The 19,941-nt window shown below is 36.6% G+C and overlaps 1 protein-coding gene across 1 annotated transcript in view; it reads right to left on the bottom strand.

Annotated features, from left to right (window-relative positions):
- Positions 1-19,941, bottom strand: part of LOC117399531 (plexin domain-containing protein 2-like) — a 160,731-nt gene that overhangs the window by 30,846 nt on the left and 109,944 nt on the right. The window contains exons 5-9 of the mRNA XM_059023146.1: positions 15,415-15,537; positions 12,313-12,431; positions 11,863-11,962; positions 7,459-7,554; positions 6,060-6,141 (exon numbers count right to left, since the gene is read on the bottom strand). Coding sequence (XP_058879129.1) covers positions 6,060-6,141; positions 7,459-7,554; positions 11,863-11,962; positions 12,313-12,431; positions 15,415-15,537 — 520 coding nt within the window. The remainder of the gene's footprint in view (positions 1-6,059; positions 6,142-7,458; positions 7,555-11,862; positions 11,963-12,312; positions 12,432-15,414; positions 15,538-19,941) is intronic.

Raw genomic sequence — 19,941 nt, 5'->3', positions numbered from 1 at the left:
AGAAAGGTAAACTACTGAATAATGTAGAATACAAACACCCAGAAATTATATGAGCTTTAAAACCAAATGGTGGGTACAGTGGACATACACATCCAATATTCACCAGTGGTTTTATTTAAGGAAGGAATAGACGGAACAGCCCTAGTCCACAATGCGTAGCTCCCAGCTCCCAGCGGAAATCAGGTGTTTCTTTTCCAGGTTGAAAGTTTGTCACAATACGCTGCACACGTCTGTGTGTCTTGATCCATAATATCTCTCTTCAAACAGATTTTTGCTTTGAGATGTTGGTTTTCTGCAAATGTTGGCCAGTGCAACAACAGCGTTGCGGGACGAGACGGCTGCATGGGCATCCACTATTCTCTTTGTGAAATCAGTGAGATTGTTCTGCTTTCCTATCATTGTTGCTGAATCGTTGCATGCAGCACTCCTACAGCTTATAAGCAATGTACGGTGTGTATGAATAGAAAGTATAGTGTGTGTGCCTCGCTTTGAGTGGATGCTTTCAGTTTGTTTTTTTACGCATGAATTGTATTGTGATTTACTTTTTGTATGAAAGGCGATATATAAATAAAATATTGGATTGATTTATTGTTGCTGCCTTAAAAAGTACCAAATAACAAAACACTATGATAAGTGTTTCCGTTTCTAACATAAAACATAACTTCATTGCAGGTGTTGCTCGCTTTATTACTTAGTGCTCTTTATAAACTCCTCTAATGATAACAGATCATAATTCAAAATGTATTTCAGCGCTACAATGACAACGACTACACTAATGCAGCAGTGTGTATCATGCTGTTGTTTTTAGCCCTGTCTTGCTTAGCAAGCACTTTATATTTTGTTTTAGGCACATCATCCACAGTGCATATCAATAACAAAGGAAGTATTATTACTATTATATAACATACTGTGGATTACATTTTCTCTAAACAAAACTTTCTGTTTTTTCTCCCTGATAATAACAGTCTTCATTTACTACAAATAGCTTCATTGTAATTTCTAAAAGCGAAAAACATGGTATTTTGTATCTGTCTGACTAATCATTTTCAATGTACTGTATATTGTATCAGAAATTGTATCAGTTATTTGTATATTGTGTTAGAAATAAAAATGTCAGGTAATTCTAATTAGTTTTTGATTTCATGCCAACATACAAGTTGCGCAGCTAAAATTCCTAAAACAAAAGGTAGCGTATTACTTTTATTGACTATTTTCTAACACTGTTGAAATTATGATCCTAAATTACAGATTTTCTGTCCTCCTTATGTTTGGTTTCCCTGCTACTTCCATCTCTGTTTTCAGGAGGAAAACAAACATCAGCACTGCTACACAATGCTATCAGGCTGACGTATGCAGCTATCAAACTAGGGGTTGGTAATATTTCAGCTCCAAAGTCCTAACTGGCCTGTAAGCAGAAAATCTAGATCTATTAGTAGATCTATCAATTTGACTGCTTGGTACCCTGCCCTGCAATGCCATCCAGTCTTTCATACAAACACCATGCCTCAGAGTGTCATGTTGCAGCTTTAATTTACAGCAATAACTCTAAGCAATGCCCAGGGGCCATGGTTTGTACTACTAGTCCATAACTCCGGTCTTCTCTGAGTTATTATATGTCTAATAAATGGAGCTTCAGAGAGCACGCAGGTCTGTTGAATTGATAATAAAAACAAGTGAACTTTGCAAGCTGCGTGTCTTCCGGCATTATCAACATGGATGCAGAAGACAAACAAGATTTGGAGAAATGACGCTGATGCACAGAGAAAGTTTTCAAGAAGAATAAATACAGTGCATGCTCTATCCTTGTGCCTGAAGATAACAGTAACTTGAAGCACTTCAGGAGCTGCTGACCATTTAAAAATACTACCGACAGCAGACTATCAATAGCAGACTTCATTTCACAGAGGAACTGATAATTAGTGAGCATCCTTTTATCTGATGGTATCCATTCTTATCCAGAGAGCAGGTCAGTGCTGTTCAATGTCACTATTACATATAAAAGCGATGACTCATTTTTAAATGCAGTAAACTCAGAGGTAAACATCACAAATAGTATGAAACAAAATTCGGCAGGCCTTGTCGTTTATTAGACAAGACCAATTATCGCTGAAGTAAGTATTTTACTTCAAGTTAGTACAATATCTGTAATGCAACCCTGTAATTCAAAAACAATATTCCACCGATTACTGAAATACATGGAAACAATGCTGAAGGGAATACAATTGACAAAAAATTGCTCTTCAGGCTATACGCTTTAAAACAATGTACTGTGTATTATCCCTATTAGTATTTTGGTTTAATTAAACTTCAGAAATAAGGCTCTTTTGCAGGACTTGTTGCCAACCTAGAAACAACAACATATGACTACCCCTAAATCATGAAGTGGGACAGAGGAAACATACATTTTAATTTTAAAAAGTCATATAACCACCAAAGCACTGGTAGCAGTAAATCTGAATCATTGCCATAGTCACGCTCATTATTTGTAAATATGTGGTAGGACTACGGTTATCAGTGTAAAGGGAGCCTGGACAGGTGAAGACTCAGTGACTGCCTTGGGTTAGGCTGCAGTGGATATCCTGCCTCCCTTAGGGGAAACCGTTTCCAGTTCATTGAAAGCAAAATCATTTCAAGAGTAACCTTTGTTTAAAGTTAAAGCACAGATTTTCCTCCTTTCTATGGATTCTTAATTAGTCCTTGACTGTGATTGAGGCTAAGTATTGATCTCGCACCATGTAACTTTGCTTCACTCTGGTATCCAAACAAACAAATGGAGCTAAAACTTTTGGCAAACCCACCTCCACCTCCCGACACATAACCGCTGACTCTTTATTAACTGATGCAGTTACATGGTGACACCGTGGTGCAGGTGATTTTCATGTAATTCCACCAGTAGTTACCATGTCAGAGAAGAAAACATTGGTACCCACTTATTACCATGTTATTGCATGGTTATGAAAGCCCTGCAATCTAAAACGCTACTACACATTTTAGCCCCCTCACTCTAGCTAAAATATGTGTGGTCATTCACATCATATTTGTTTTACTTACTGTCAGCTGTGTCTAGGTTAGTAACATTTACTAAGCGGGGCCCAGTCCCATTTATAAAGAGTGTCATTGCTATTTGTTGTATTAAATGTATCTTCTACCAAAATTAATGAAGTAGGGGGTCAAACAGAAGAATTGTCCTCTATATGTATAACTGAAAACTTTTGTATTACACTTGGCAAATACATACAGTAAGTGTAATAACTCCAGCCAGCATACCAAGGAATACTTACTTTTGTTTAAAACACTGCAATGGACCATTCTACTTTGTCAGCTAGTTTTGAATTGTTTTTTGGTTTTGTTTTGTGTGTGCGTGTGGGCGGGGGGTGCCACATCCAGGAATATGTAACTATTTTCTCAGCACATGACCCCAACCCCAACTCCAACCCCCTCCTGGGTGCTCAAATCTAGATACGCCACTATTTTGTAATAGTACAGGACCAGGTACACAAAATAACTATCAATATCCAGAGAATATGTGCTAAAAATGGACAAATAGGACAGCGTTATGTCTGTTGTAGTATGTATCTGTCTAGCTTCTTCTTTTGTATATCCTGGACTGCATCTATGCTTTTAAAGTTTAATGAAACATTAATAATAGTATTTATTTATGTGGCTGTGTTTTTTTTATTTTTATTTTTTTTATAACAAACATTTTGCTGTCAACAAAGTTAACCCTTGAATACAAATTCTCACCTATTTTATTTAGTAACTCTTTTTTGCAATTGCAGTACACGATTCATTGGGTTTTTAAATGAAGAGGCATTCTCAAAACCACTTAAGCGGAAGTGGAAAATTCTGGTCACAAAGACACGTTAAACGAAAGACGTGTTTATTAGTAGGAATACAAAAATGACATGTTACTATACTGTATTAGATATGGAGCAATCAAGATGCTTGTTTATTTAATTTATTTCATGATGCTGCTTAATTATTTATTTTATTCAACGCAATATTAAATTGTGTGGTTTACTATATCTATTAGTTATTATGTGCGGGTATAGATCTTCAGTAACAAAACTGAGATGTGCTGTATTTGAACTGAACCAAACCATCTACATTGTGTCTAATTCTAATTTGTGACGCATGTTTCATCAATGCCAATAGACAGTATAACTGCATGGCTAAAGCTAGACGTTCAGTAGTTCAACTGCATGCTTGAGGGTATAGTTACATGGTTTGGGTTGAATGTGTGCTGTTGGATTGGTGCTGTTGTTGCGTAATAAATGGAGTCTATGTTCCAACTGGCTAAAATGACCTTGCACATATACAAGTAAGAATATCAAATGTTTTAATCCAACAATTCTATCCACTTCTAAACAGCATTGCTTTCAAGTCATGGCTCATGTCCCACTGCCTCTGTCTGTCTGTTGCCATTCTGTTCCCTCCCTAAAAGATAATACAGTCCACACACTTCTGCACTAGAATAAGCACACCTGGAGTTCTCATGAAATATGAATTCAGCAACAGTTCATCTTATGGGTGCTAAGGGGGTTGTGCTTTTATTTTCTTTCTATCATGAAGATCAATATAGCTTTTTATATTCATTTTTTATGATAGCGGGAGTAACACAGCTCTGCATCTCAACCCTTCCGCAGTGAAAGCTGGAAGGATAGCTGAGTCTCAGGCATGTATATTGTGACTACGATTAACGGTGAGCATGTGATGCAGAAACAGTGCATTTGGGACACTGCAGAGAGAAAGAAACCTGATTCAAGTGAGCAATGACCAACTGTATAGAAGGGTTAAAGCATGTCAGTCATTCGGGGTGGTTGCTGGTTGGGTAATGATTAAAAAGTTGGTGTTGAAGGGGTAGAATTATTTTCAATCTCTAGGTGAAACGGCCAAGGAAGATCCGGACTACCAAGGCTTGCAATCAGAACCAGGCAACCCAATATCATCAAATATCATTTTGAAAGATGACAAGAAATCTTTGCTATAACACATGCTTCTTTCAGAACTGCTCAAATGTATCAGTAGAGTGGATGGGAGTGTGCAGCAGTTAAGCTTTATGAAAATACTTAATGTAAGAAATCAATATATTTATTTTGCTTTAAATAAGGCTGTGACAGAGACCGAATGATTCTTGGTGTTAGATCTCCCTCCCGACCCGTGAGGGCGCTGTGTAAAGGGAATAGAGACCCTGGACTAAATGACATGACAATTTATTCCTTGGGTTAGGTGGAAGACAGCCATCTAGAAAAGGGGTGGAGCTACGGTACCCAAACTCAATGACCCGGACGGGAAACGGCGTGGCATCCGTGGATTGGAGGCGCAGATGCGCTCGTTAACCTAGGGGTCATGGGGGAGGGTATAAAAGGGGTCGTAGTGTAAGTAATCTGTTCCTTTGTAAATGGTTAGATCAACCTAAAAGGAGACACTGTGATTCCAGAAACCGTGAGTGTTGTGTTTTGTTTGTCCATGTTAGTAAAACTGTTTTGTCTGTTGTTGTAGACTACAACTAACACGATCCGGAACTGTAGCGAAAGCCAGCACCAACCCAGACACCAGCACTTTCACCCTTCGTTTCACGGAGGACTGTCTTTCACCATGAGCACTATTTTCACTCACTAAAAACTGAGTTTGTGTTTTGTGTTATTTCGTGTGGGTGTGATAAAGACTGGACTTTTGGTTTCGGGTCAAACCCGAGGATTTACAACGCAGAGTGATACACGCTGCTGTATCACTTTTTCATTTATTATTTACAGGTGTTTGCCATAAGGCTCTGGACATTGTAACAAACAATAAACACCCTTGCACCTGGATATCATTGTCTGTCTGTTTATTCCGCACTGCATTGTATTCACCTGTGTTCACTCATCACTTTGCCACAAAGGCAACTATATTAAATAAATATCGAAACAAATAAAGACGTTTCGCCATCAAAACTATAAAAATGTGCTCCAAATGTTCTTATTCTTTTGAGTGCATTCAATAAAAGTGTTGTAGAATACAGAATTTAACACGGACACGCACACACACACACACACATATACTTGGAATGAGCCTACCTTTGCAGTTTGTTACACCAGCTACAGTTAAATCCAATCTGGGAAGAGATACAGGGACCACAGCTTCTGAACTGCAAACAAGCTAGAGAGAACAGGGGGGAGGAAGGGAAACGGTTTACAATGAACATGGATGCACTGAGCAACCACACCCATTACAATCCATGTGTGCAGACAGTGGGTCTGTTCAATTGATCTAAACAGTGGTAGAACTAAATACTGCCGTAGTTTCAATTATTAAAACGGATACCCTGAAGGACCTTATTGCATTTATAATCCAGGTCAAATAGTGGATTTGAAAAAACAAAAGCAGAAGTAATTTTTAGGGCAAAAAATGTTGTTTTTTATTTAATATCCTTACGCCAGTAAAAGGACCACAAAAGTAGTCCCATTTATAACTTTGAACTACACACTAAGTTAAGATGAGTCCATTGATTTAATTGAAACATGCAAAAGTAAGTAAATACACAGGGTGATTAGAAAGTAAGTTTACCACATCAACGCATGGTGCATTGATGTGGTAAACGTATTTATTTTTCATGTGTTGCCATTGCCATTGAAAAGATCCACCAGGACGCAGAGTTGACACAGCACTGAAATATATATTTTTTCTGTGAGTGCAAGACGCTGTTGTTCCAGCAGAATGGGAGTAAAAAAGAAATAGTAATAACGACATCGCTGATTTTAGTAATTTTTCAAGGTCTGTGTCGGAGATGGGTGGATAATGTGCAGAAGTGTCTTTTTGTGTTTTTCTGTATCGTTTACAAACTGCTAAAAAGACATTATTATTATTATTTGAAATAACAAATTTGGGATGAGTGAGTATAAAGAGAGTGATTATTATTATTTGTTGGGGTATTTTTTTCTGTTTTGGTATCTTCCAGTTCATTCAATTGTTCTTTATCCAAATCAGCATGTCTGCTTACTACATTTGGGACTTTTTTGCTGGTAATTGGCCACTCTGTTTTCCAGTTACTGTACATCTGTAACTGTACTTTAAATTCTGTGAGGCAGCGCAGTGATTTTGAATATGTGACAAGGTTCCAACTGTCTGTATCCATCCAATATATGGACAGCTAGAACCTTGCTCAACCAATCATATTGCTTGTTTCATGTTCCATTGCCAACCTCAGTTTTTCATTACATTTACATGTATGTAAAATTACAAAGTGGTATGTAATTCAATATTTTAACGTAACATTATTCATCAGGTTTAATTAGATTTTATGAAGCAAAATTAGTTCTATAAGGTGATGCAAAACTTTTTTTTCATGTTTTTATTCCACAACCCTTCTATTTGTGCAACCAATTTAAGTATTACCAACTCAAACTGCCATACAAATAAACCCTGCATCACTGATGATACTGAAGTGATTTTTAATAAGCTACCCCATTTACATACTAGGAAGAGGAATCATCTCAACTGCTGACGAGCTTGTAATCTTCATCTTCAGCAGCTCAACTCTGTGGTACTCGTATATTGTTCTTCTGCGAATATCTGAAAAACAAAGAAAATTGGATAATGTCCTTTCTACATACCGTTGGCAAGAAACTGAGCCAGGATTTCGTGTTCAGAACTTGAAACAAAGTTTGCAAAACATCAAAGGAGATCCCCTCTGTTTTTTAGTTCACCATGTTATTGAAACACGTAAAATACATGAGGTGGGGTGTATGCTTTTACTTCTTAAGATACAGTAAACAATAAGCTTAGGACAGAATAACAAAGGTAGATTTATGACACTTGCACATTATATTGTATATGAAGCATGAAACTGGGCCATGGTTATTACAGACTGTCAGCGCTGGTGACAGTGAAAAATATTCACATTGCTTTCTCTGCCGAGGACTGTTACAGATGAGTTCTGCACACTGAATGATACAATCCATAGTGCCAAACTGCCATCTTCTTTATATCTTCACAATTGATTATCCTGTATACAGAAAAGGAGGTCCAGTTTGTATGTTTTCCCCTTCTGTATCTAAAAGACTTTTAACATATATGTATATTAATAGGAGGTGAAATATAACTAAAATGGGGTTTATTTTAATGATCTTAAAAAGCCATTTATTCTTATTTAGAAAAATCCTGGTTACTTTTCCTGAGTGTAAACACCTCTGTGGCCTCACACGGGCTATCGATCTAGTTCAAGTCCTGTTAAAATGTAGACTTGTCAGGCCCTAGGTCTAAATTAGGTTGTTTGGGCTTGCCAAGTGCCAAAATGATTGTTTTCCAAAAAAGACAAAATAAATAAAAAATAAAAATAAAAATAAAAAATGGACTATATGATTCTTTTTTGGATATTATACAGTTCTAATCTATTTTGGTAAATATAATTATTACAGCAATGACCGATATTTCAGTATTTTTACATAACACTAGTATCACTCAGTTACAGACACACACACAGGCAAAAATGACAAGTGTCATTTCAGGGATTCTGAAATAGTTTTAAGGTAGATTTTACACTTAAACCTATTATACAACACCACTGAACTTACTGTACAATGGATACAAATACTGCAACTTTTGAAGTGTGTCTCCTTTCCAGAATTCCAGAATTAGTGGAATAGTTAATAGGATCCAGTGGAAGGGCAACTGTGCGCTCAAAAGGCAACTATCGCGAGGATAGCAGACACAGGAGGCTGCAGTTCAGTGCTTCTAATGTAAAAATACAAAATAAAGTAGCACCCAAGCAGAGGCTATACGTACTCAGTCCTTTTCCTAAGCTAACCACTGCCCAGAACAAAGGAACTGGCTCCTTTTTTATGCCATCTGGCCTGGGCTAAATGACAATCAATTAGCACCTGGCCACATTCTGCACATGGATTTTCATAGAGATGGGCTTTAACCGCAGCCCTGCCAAACTTCAATTAAAACAATATAAAACTTTAATTATAAACCAAATTGCGTGTGCAGGGCTCCTATTGCAGGACAGAATTTCACTTTAAAATGTGTGAACCTTGAAACGGAAGACAATTTATCCCAAAAGGCCATTTTTGTAAAGCCATCATTCGTAATACGACATGACCTTTAGGCTTGGCTGGAATGGCTTTCATCTCTGATGCTCTCTGTCATTCTTTCATTGGCAGTGTTGATTGAACGCCCCATGTAACTGATGGATTAGTTCCTTATAACAGTTTTTTTTTTCTTAGATTTAGAAAAATGTGATTTGGTTGACCCCTGTAGAGACAGACTAATAAATCTGTTGTGCTTGAGGCCTTAACCTGCATCTCAAAGATACATTCATAAGCATCTAGCACTAAAATGTGTATGCAATATTTTTTTAAACAGACTGCATTTGTGGATCGATCTATGCTGCTGCCACATGGCTCTGTAAATGAGATATTTACCTAAGAGGTCTTCATCATATGTACATTTCTAACAATAATAAACACAGTGCTCCATTTAAATCACAATGATGTGTTCAAAATATCAATATAATTAGATTAAAAGAATATTCATAATCCCTAGTAAACCGAAGGAGGCCTTATTAAGTGAAAATAACGACAACAACAAAATCCATAATCTCTATCTTCATTGAAATATAAACATCACTAAGACCTTCCACATTGGGAATTGCTTGGGATTAAAGACCAGTTTATCATAATGGAGTGAACGAAAAGTTAATTGCATCTCTGCATTGCATAATAAGCCATGATATCACATGTCCAATGCCATCATGCTACAGCTCCCGCAATGTTATTGTACAGTACAGCACTGCCATGTTCCTTCAGATATTAACACAATACTACTCCTGCAGGGTCTGGCAATTGCGGCCATAAAGAAAATTACAGTGGCATTGGAGGTTCTGCTTTATTCGTTTTTGCTCTGCTGGAAGCAGTTCTCCTTGCTGACTGTTGAAAACTGTGTTTGTTCCACACGGGGGTGGAGGGAAGGCTTGAACTCCTATTATATTTTTTTTTAATATATCTGCCAAATAAAGGTCTGTTATATTCTGTAAACTGTCTGACACATTGAATAAATGATTGTCACTCTTCTAGTGAATTACAGTACACAGACTACCAATTTATATCCAGAAAGAACTGTAAAACTGTCATACTGCCCTGTGCGGTAAAAGCTCCAAACTCCCATAACTTAATTACTAGGGTTCATTCTATGAACACAGTATAAATACATGTTTTGTATTTAAGAAAACCTTAAGAAGAAGAAGAAGAAGAAGAAGCAGTAGCAAAGTAGAAGCATAAGAAGCAGAAGCAGCAGCAGAAGAAGCAGAAGAAGCAGAAGAAGCAGTAGCAAAAGAAGCTGAAGAAGCAGCAGAAAAAGCAGAAGCAGAAGCAGCAGCAGAAGAAGCAAGTGCATATGTTTCTAAATAATCTTGTTTATTATAATTAGGACAATTCCTGCAAATGCCCGATGGATATAGTAGCTAACTCATTGCTTTCACCATGCTGATAAGGGGGTTTGTGAATAAGGTTTTAATATGCCATTATGTTTTGTGAATTTGTCCCATTAAACTATATTGCTTGGCGTAATTGCTTTTTGTGTTTAACTGTCTGAAAACACTTTACCTAAACCATATTTTTTTTCTCAAATGCTGCACTTAATCTTTTCCATCCTTAAGTGCAAAATTCTTCTGAAGCAAAATGTTCAGTTGTACCTAGTGTGTAAATATGTTTGCAGTGTGTGGCAATGTGCCCCGCCCTTGTGTGCATATTATGTGTTGGGTGTTGCGTGCGTGTGTAAATGTTGGTGTATAGTCATTGGTACACGGGATATAAACGGGTCTGTGTTTCACGTGTATTTAAAAAGTGTAGATTTGTATTTAGGCACGAGGAGAGCACAAATCACTTCACGTGCTGGTTAAATGTAATATGCGAGCACGGGGTTGCACAGAATTAATTCACGTGCTGGGATTCAAGTGAATAATTAATTAGTAATTGAATCCCAGCACAACAGTATATATAGATGCACGTTTCTTTCACTCAGGGTTCGGTGTTCGTGAGTGGAGAACGGGTGAGAGAGAAGGAGAAATAAAAGTTAGGTTAAATATCAATTGCTATTACGTGCTGGTAGGACCAGCACGATACTTGTTTATTTAAAACTCACCGTGTTTGTTTGTGTGTCTGTCCGTCTGTTTACTGTATAGTCCGTTTTGTTTGTCTCTTTATTTTTGGCGTGAAGTGCCGTGTCCCGTGTTTTGTGTTAAAACCTTTTATTTTCTGTTCTGTTTAATTATTAAATGCTGAGCGCGATCACGCGTTCAGCTTCATCAAAACCCCAAGTCTCTGTTTATTTCCTGGCTCTGGTCTGACACCACCCACTCCGGCCGTCTTTGTGACAAGTGTTAAGGTTATATTGTGCAAAAAGATGTGCACATTAAGTACATTGTAACTATGCATAACAACATTGTAATTATGTGTAAGACACACATGGATTTACTAAGTAGCTACTATGTAAATACACAGTAATTAGAGACTCAATGTAAAGTGTTACCCAGTTTTTTTTTTATATATCAAAACAGCAAAACTAAAGAAAAATAGCAAAGAACAGGGTTATTTAAAACCATGACTGCAAGGAGAATATTTTAATTAGTAGGCTAATTGGTGTATTCCATTACTGAATACAAGGATGGAAGGGTTTCTTCCTTTGTATTGTACCTTAGATGTAAATAAATAAATAAATGCAGGGTATTACATCTGAACCCCAGTACAATGAAGATGGTGGTATAATTAAAAGACAAAATGGATCATTTCTGAAGTACAGGAAATGGATCATCTGAACTGACTTTATTGTTGATAAAGAAACAAAAATGGCCCAATAGGTTAAAAAATGATTTCTACTTGCTTGGAATCTGCTGGATCCTGTGGACGACCACAAATGCATCAGAAAGTCCCACTTTGACAGGATGATTGACAGAGCTGATCTGTGTCACCAAAGTGGGAATCTGAAAGACATTCAAATCAAATAGTGAGAAACACCTGAAAATGAATGGCTGCAATTACACCACACCAGTAAAAGAGATGTGAAAGACTGAGCTGAATTTGAAACTTTAAATAAATCACCATCAGAAAAAAGGGAAAGTATTATTTATTGTCATTTTCAATCATGGGCACACTCTTATCACATCCCTTGTGAAATGCTACTGTTTTTTACAATTGTAAGTGACTCTGCAGCTGATGCATAGTTCACACACCCTAGTCTCTGTAAGTCGCCTTGGATAAAGGCGTCTGCTAAATAAACAAATAATAATAATACTATAGCAGGCGTAAACCTACCATAAAGTGAAATACTCACATCTTTATAGGCAAAGACTATGCGCCCATCATTGTGCAGGGTAGCCTGGAAGGTAAAACTGCCCAGGCTGTAATTGTCCTGCAGATGGACATGGTCCCACTGGACAACCAGTGCTGTACCTAAGCGAGAAGAAAGAAAGCATGTTTAGAGAAGCAATTCACCATGTGATGTTTTCTGTACTCTTGTTTTTAAAATATCAGGAGGATAAACTTTCTGAATGACAAGTGAATCAGACATCTTCGTAAACATTTACGTGAATAATCGGAGGCCGAGTAATTGAAATCTGAAAATGTTTAGACAAGAGAATTCACAAAAATAAACCAGCTATTTTCCAGCGAGGTCGGTCCTCTATCATTTTCACATTATGAACAATATGAACACACGCATCACAGTGACTGGATTGGCATTGGAACACACTCTCCTGGCTCTTAGATTCGTTGTTCCAACTATTAAAAAAGAACATCCCAACATTTTTAGTCCCGTTTTCTAAACTCTTTTCCAGGTAAAACAACTTTTAATAACTATGCAAAAAAGTAAAAAGTATGCCTTCTTCCATCTCTACTAAATGGTTACGTTACTATAAACAGCTGTTCTAAGTAGATACCCTCTTTATTATCTGCAATTTCTATGTAATAAATATGATATTGTTTGCATGTGCTGGTATGGGAAGTGCATTGGAAATGTGAAGCACACACGCGAAACAACAAAATATATAATGTATTGGAGTATTAGAATTTGCCTTGCTAACTGCAATGGGAAAGTATTACCAGCAGAATGCAATTACCCATAATGTTAAATTTTGCTATCAAAATAGTTTGGTAAGAGAATAATTATATATTTAATGTACACCAATCCCCACTGATTTCCCTAGGTACAACACTTGATGTGCTTAAAGAACTACAAATCAAGTAGAATTCTTAAAAATAAGTTCAACGTAAAATACATATTTTAAATCATTACATACAAATAACCTTTTAGCTGAATATGTTCCTCATTATCTCAAACCTGTCAGTGTTTTAAACTTCAAATCATGCCTCAAACTAAAGAAAATCTTAACATTGGTGGCTGGTTTCACAGACCCGGATTAGCACTAATCATGGAGTACCTAATGTTACCATAGGTCAGGTCCAAGACTAGTGTTAAATCGGGGTCTGTGAAACTAGCTGTTGAAATTGCTCTAAGTTGAGTCCAAGAGATATATTTTCAAATCGTAATTTGAATCCTGAGCTCCCAATTTGAGTGTGAGAAGTTATTTGAAATCCTGATAAATGATTTCTCAAACATTCCCTTCAAGAAAGGGAATGATTGTGTTACAGAATCCCACAATAGCACAGAGACAAGCAGAGTGGATTATGTTTGTGACTTTAGGGCACTATTGGTTCATTTAGATGAAGATGGAAAAGGCATACAGCTTTATACATGACTTAGCGGTATAGATGTGTTGATTGAGTCATTCCGACCCTGCTGGGACTGGCTCTATATGTACTATTTCACTCCTGCGTTATGGATTCTTGCATTTATGGATAAACTAATTGAGCTCTAAACAGCAGTGCATCCCGGGTGAGTGTTATCAGTTCCTGTTAGCGTTCGAATCAGAGCCTGTAAATGGAAATCATTTTGTTTACTTAACATGAGGGACACCTTAACTGGACTGCTGTTACCTGAAATTGCGAGAGATTAAATGCCTTTCTTTCTTTCCATAATAACAATAGATTGATTACTAAAGTCGATACGTACCTTAAAAAAAGGTAAATAAGTACCTACAGTAGGACCTGATATCCAAAGCTGTGTAACTTACTTTGAATAAATGCCCTTTCTTGGTCATTTCATCTGAAGGGTAAAATTAACCCTGCCACTTCAATGTCTTCTTTCCATGCCTTACTCTGAGGAAATCTGTTACATTTGCACTTCACCTCAGCAATGCAACATTGCATTGGGCAGGTGGATCTCACTTGACCAGTTTTAGTGTTGGGGAGCTCGCACTTTGTAAATTAACTAAAATAAATACATGAATAAATTAATAAATAAATGAATGAACTGCACACATCTAAACACACTATATATTCCCGTGTGGTGTAACTTGATTACCAGAGTTGGGGTAATTCGCTACTTAAGTAACACGTTCCTGTAATATTACTTTTGTCAACAACGAGGTAATAGAACGCGTTCCATTTTTTATCGGAGTAATAATATTACAGTTACTTTCCGCAAAAAAGAGGCGAGTTAGTCTCATTACCTTTTCTCTGTTGTACACTGACATTAGTCTTGTCTTTTTTAATCCTGCTTTATCACCATATAGTTCATTTTTTATAGACTATTTGTTGTTGTTGTTATTGCTAATTTGCTATTTGTGGCTGTATTGAATTCTAACGTTTGTGTGATTTTCTCTTCATAATGCAAAATTATTGAAAGCCATGAAATATACAGCACATTGTTTATATGCCAAAAATGAAATGTATTCATACTACAAAAATTGTCAAAACATTATATTATTATTTTCTGAGTAATGAGTAATAATTTACTTTTTTTCAGTAACATGCCCAACTATGTTGATTACTACAGTATGTACTTCTTTCAGCAATGCACACTGGAGAGCTTCATAACAATTGAAAATGCAAAAACAGGTAAGTAACATTTATTACATTATTATTTTTTCTTTTTCAACAAGCACAGGCTAAAGTGTGTTTGACTATTCAAATTGCAGTCCTTTGATATGCACGATTCTACAGCAGGTTATAACAGATCATTTAAGTGCAAAATAACCTCTTAGTAAGAAAGGCTTATGAAGTAAATCATCAATTTTCCAAACAGCACCAGTCTAAACTATACAACATTGTTAGAGTGCTATAGATTCTGAACTGCTGTGGTTTAATGTATGTGCTGGATGGAAGAGGGTAGTCCAGTACTTTAACAGCACACATCTCTTGGAAATATGGGCACAATTTTAACAAACTCCATTTACCAATCATTTAGCCTGCAGTTGTGAGAACATGGTGCCAATCTTTACAGGTAAAAAAAACATATTCAGGTTTACACTGTACATCAGAAAATGTAGGACACGTCTTTTGTATCCACCAAGTGATACTAAAAGTCATTACTTACCATTATCAAAGTATCTTACTGTTGAATTTCTAGACACACTGGGGTCAAAGTTCGCCATCAGCGGTGCTATGTACTGTGTGGCTGTCAACATTTTGTGTATAACATCGCCTGTGTAGATAAAACCTAAAACACAAGAGAGACCAATTAAATGGTTTCAGGCAAACACATCAAAATTAAACTCACAACAAGGACACATACCATATACAGGTACACTCAAGAAATTATCACCAGATGTATAAACATGTTTTAACAGTCAGTTGTGCCAGTGCAAATTTCCAAGTGGACTATGCAATTTGAATCTGCTTTCAATATTGTTCTAATGCACATTCTGATATATGCTTTAAACTAAAGGAAGGATGTAACAAACTGGTATATTTCTTACTGTATGTTGCTTAAAGCAGTCAGTACACAAACACATCTGGTGTGCAATTACAATCTTAGGATGGATAATGGGTAACAAATGACGGAACGGATCTGATGTGCAATGGAGGTTTAAGTAAAATCTGCACTGCAACCACTACAATGACATAATGGTTAACATGGATGCAATTGCCTGAGACACTGTGACTTTGACTCCTGTCTGGGGTTAGCATAGCTTGACAAATGTCTTAGGAGTGCTCATAGGGACATTTTTCTTTCTAAACTATGGGTGGACACAGTTATGAACCTAAATAAAATGTTCAGATCTTATGTTATTGTGCAGATATCACAACAGTCCTTTGCCTTACTTTTGTTTGGACTGGAATCAAACTAGACATGATTTTCAAAAGGGGTTTCATTTTTGGTGGAAATGGCAAAATCTGCAGAATTTTTCCACCTGTTAATCCGTTAAAAAGTATCCTCCTATTTTCAAACGTGATCCTCCGTTTTATCCACTGGCGGATCACATTTCATGCAGAATTTTCTGTGGTCCTAAATGAATAAGTAATGAGCATTTAAGCGGATTTATCTGCCAAAACAATACATCCGGTTCAATTGTGTTAGCAAATGCTATATAAACACAATCGAAAATGGTACCAAACCAGTGGAAAAATCAGTCAAAACGCAAATGCAAACACAAGGGCAAAGTCTTACCAATCACTTGTTTAATGAGGACAACATGAAACAAACAAACATGATTGGAACAAATTATGGGAGTTTGAAATAACTGCAGTGTACAAAAATGAAAATGAATGCAAACTTTTTTTTTTGATGTACACAAAAGTTTTAAATTAATCATTTATCATTTATTTCAGGACGCTTACTTTTTTCTCTCTACACAGATGAAGACAGGCTTTAGTCTAATACGTCATGAAAAAAAACGTTTTAATCATTTCATTTTTATGTTATTATCCCAAGTCGAAATAAGATCCCATCAGGATCAGGTTGACCCCATCACCTTGAGGATCGTTAATTGACATTTCTAGAAAGCCGAAATCTTATTCAGTTTGTGCAGACAATTCACTTTACCCAAAGCCGACCTGAATAAATACCAAAACACGATCAACTACCCCTTTGTGTCAAAGTGAGACTAGTTTGAATTATTTTTCAAGGTAGTCCCAAATATGTCAAACTATACTTTGGAAATAAAAAATTAAAAAGTAATACATACATACATACATACACATACATACATACATACATACATACATACATACATAAATGCACTGCAGACATATGCTTTTAAATAAAATCATCAAACTATCTGATTTATTTATGTATATATTTCAGAAGTACTAAAGTGGGCTAAGTAATGTTTAATTGTTAAGTCAATATTGCAACAAGCATAATATCAAAACATTCCAGAATCATAAATATGCTCTAAAAAAAGGAACTGTGCTAAAACAAAATGGTACAGCAAGTAGCGCATATGAATCCAATACACTGGATACTGTATTGTTAAACTGAAGAGAAATGACTTCAAGGAATGTATTGTATTTATTGTATGCTCATCTACAACTTAAAACACTCAATTATAAATCCTACTTAAAGCTAAAAAACAACGGTGTCCAATTCTACTCAAATACCATGTTTATATTAGGTGTATGGTTTGGCCATATTATTTAAAAGCATATGTCTGCAACTTATTTATTACCACATTAACACGATGCTGAAGCTGGCTTCTTATTCAGCCAGCTTCTTATTCACAATCCCGTTTCTTATTCCTATCCCAGATTCTTTTTCACTAATATGCACAAATGTACCTCAAACTGAATAAGTAACTGGGCCCTGGGGTATTTCAGGGGATATCTCCTCAGGCTGCTCATTCCAATGTCAATACAAACACAGGGGGAACCCCTCTATGTCACGCATAAGTATTTATCCCAAAACGGAATTTGGTACAAGAACAGCAGGCAAACCAGGCACACATAGCAATATTGACATCAGGTTTAGTGCAGTATTTCAAAGTAGGGATCTGGAAGTGATTTTTGCTTTCCTTTGTTATCTTGTGAACTTTTTCTTGTTCAGGTCTGTGTGTGCTATATTAAATGTGGAAAGCACAAAACTTAAAAATGGGTTATTAGATAACACAGGAAAGCAAATTCCATGTTAAACAGGGAAGAATACATATGGATCACGCACAGGGTTTCCAGTTCTGGATATGTACAGTGCAGGAAAAAACTGTCGAAATAATGCGATCCTCCAGAAAAAATAACCCCCAGTATCTTATTGCCAGTCTACTAAATCACCAGGCCCATCTTGAGACAGTCTAGCAAAAGCTTTACACCCATATACGATAGTGAAATGCACAGCTCATAAAACCACAGAGCCACTCGGGTCCTATTTGAAGGTTTGAACATCCTGTAAATCTGAAATTTCTACCAGTAACGAATCCCAGCAGAATTCCTTTGTAATACGTTGCAGATTATGTAACCGCATCCTGTCCATTTCTTATGTTTGTTTGTAGCGAGATGCAGTCTATTTATAAAAAACTGTCCCAGTTTAAAAGCCTAAACTGCTGACTTGCTTATCAGACACAGTCTTGCTCTCATCCATCTAATAATAAAACATGGTTCCCAAATGGGATTTTCTGAGAGAATCTCCACAAAGGCTTGGCAGGCAATACAGTGCCCCAGTTTCATACTATTGTAATACATCAACTGAGAGATCTATACATTCCAATCCAGAATGTTCCAAACCTTCCACTTCCAGAATCACTCAATCTTCTTCTGCTGATAGCATTGCAGTAACTCTTTCCATTAGATCAACTAACCACAGACGTGCTCACTTTGATTCCAACTGATCCCAGATTCATTGGAATATTTTCATACAGAGTGTCTGGTTGTACGGTATTGCTCATTTCCCACTGGAAAAAAGGTACACATTCTATTGGTTGCTGAAAAATCAACAACATAGTGTTCAGTTTTAATCAAAATGTAAATATCATTAAACCAACAGTTATTTACCTTGCAGTTTATGTCTGTGATTCATTGAATTGTTAATTGTAATTTGTATCTTTAATCAAGAATTTTCAGTTTTAATTTCACTAATAAATGGGGAAAGTGAGATTTCGGCAAACAGTCCAGTCTATACACCTCTGTATTTAGTTCTCAATATCAAATATCTCAGGTCTCTTTCACAAGCCAATTAGTCAGCCATTGACATTTTATTTATTTGGAATACATTTACCAAGTAAAGCAGGTGTCTAATTTTAAGGTAGTAATACCTATTTCTCATGTCTAGGGGCTGGACCCCTTTGACTGCAACATGCTTCTTGCAGTGTGAAACAGTATCCTTGCTAATCTCTTCAAATACTAGCTGAATGATGCATGCCCCGTTTGACTGCAATGGTAATTATAATGCTGCCAGTCTGCTGAAAGAAGTAATTTGTATTCATTCAGTGTATGAACTGATGCCAGCATCCCAAGGAGACAGCATCATGAGTCAATAACTGGTGAATCTGCCAGTTGTTGACTCCGCTGCTGGGTGACTTGAGTACACCCCTGGGACAATTGGGCTAACAAGAATCACGCTGGCCCAATTTCAGGCTCCTGAGCAGAAGTTGTGTGAAGCTTAAAACAGCGTAAAGATGCTAAACAATTGTTCACAGATTATAAGTAACTATAAAGGCATTTATAGACTAGAAAACTAAGGACTGAAACCATTTTAAATTGTCATAGAAACAGAAGAACAGTGTATTGTACAGCATATTAGTTGGTGTACACTATGGGTCTCATTCAGTAAACGGTGGTAAACGACCAGAATTACCGCGAGGCAGGGTGAAGCTACGCTGCGTGCAAAATGAAGTAGTGGTCGCTCTATTCACTAAGCTAATTATATGCACAAATAAAGCAAGCTAAATGATTAATTTGCAAGTTGTCACATCGCTCGGAATTATTACAAGAGGTTTACACACACTTTATTGTGGTATATAAGGGTACTTGAAAGAAAAGGTAAGTAAGGTTCTGAGTTTGTCACAATGATAACGACCCTGGAGGACAGATTGACGAATCTAAAGTTTACAGACCAGGAGCTAAATGTATTAGCAGAAGTGGTGGGGAATTATGAACGGCTTTTTGGTGCTGAATCCGCGAGAATATTAACTTC

This window comes from Acipenser ruthenus, chromosome 4, assembly GCF_902713425.1.
Source record: "Acipenser ruthenus chromosome 4, fAciRut3.2 maternal haplotype, whole genome shotgun sequence".
NCBI lineage: Eukaryota > Metazoa > Chordata > Actinopteri > Acipenseriformes > Acipenseridae > Acipenser > Acipenser ruthenus.
This window is presented reverse-complemented; position numbering and strand designations above follow the sequence as displayed.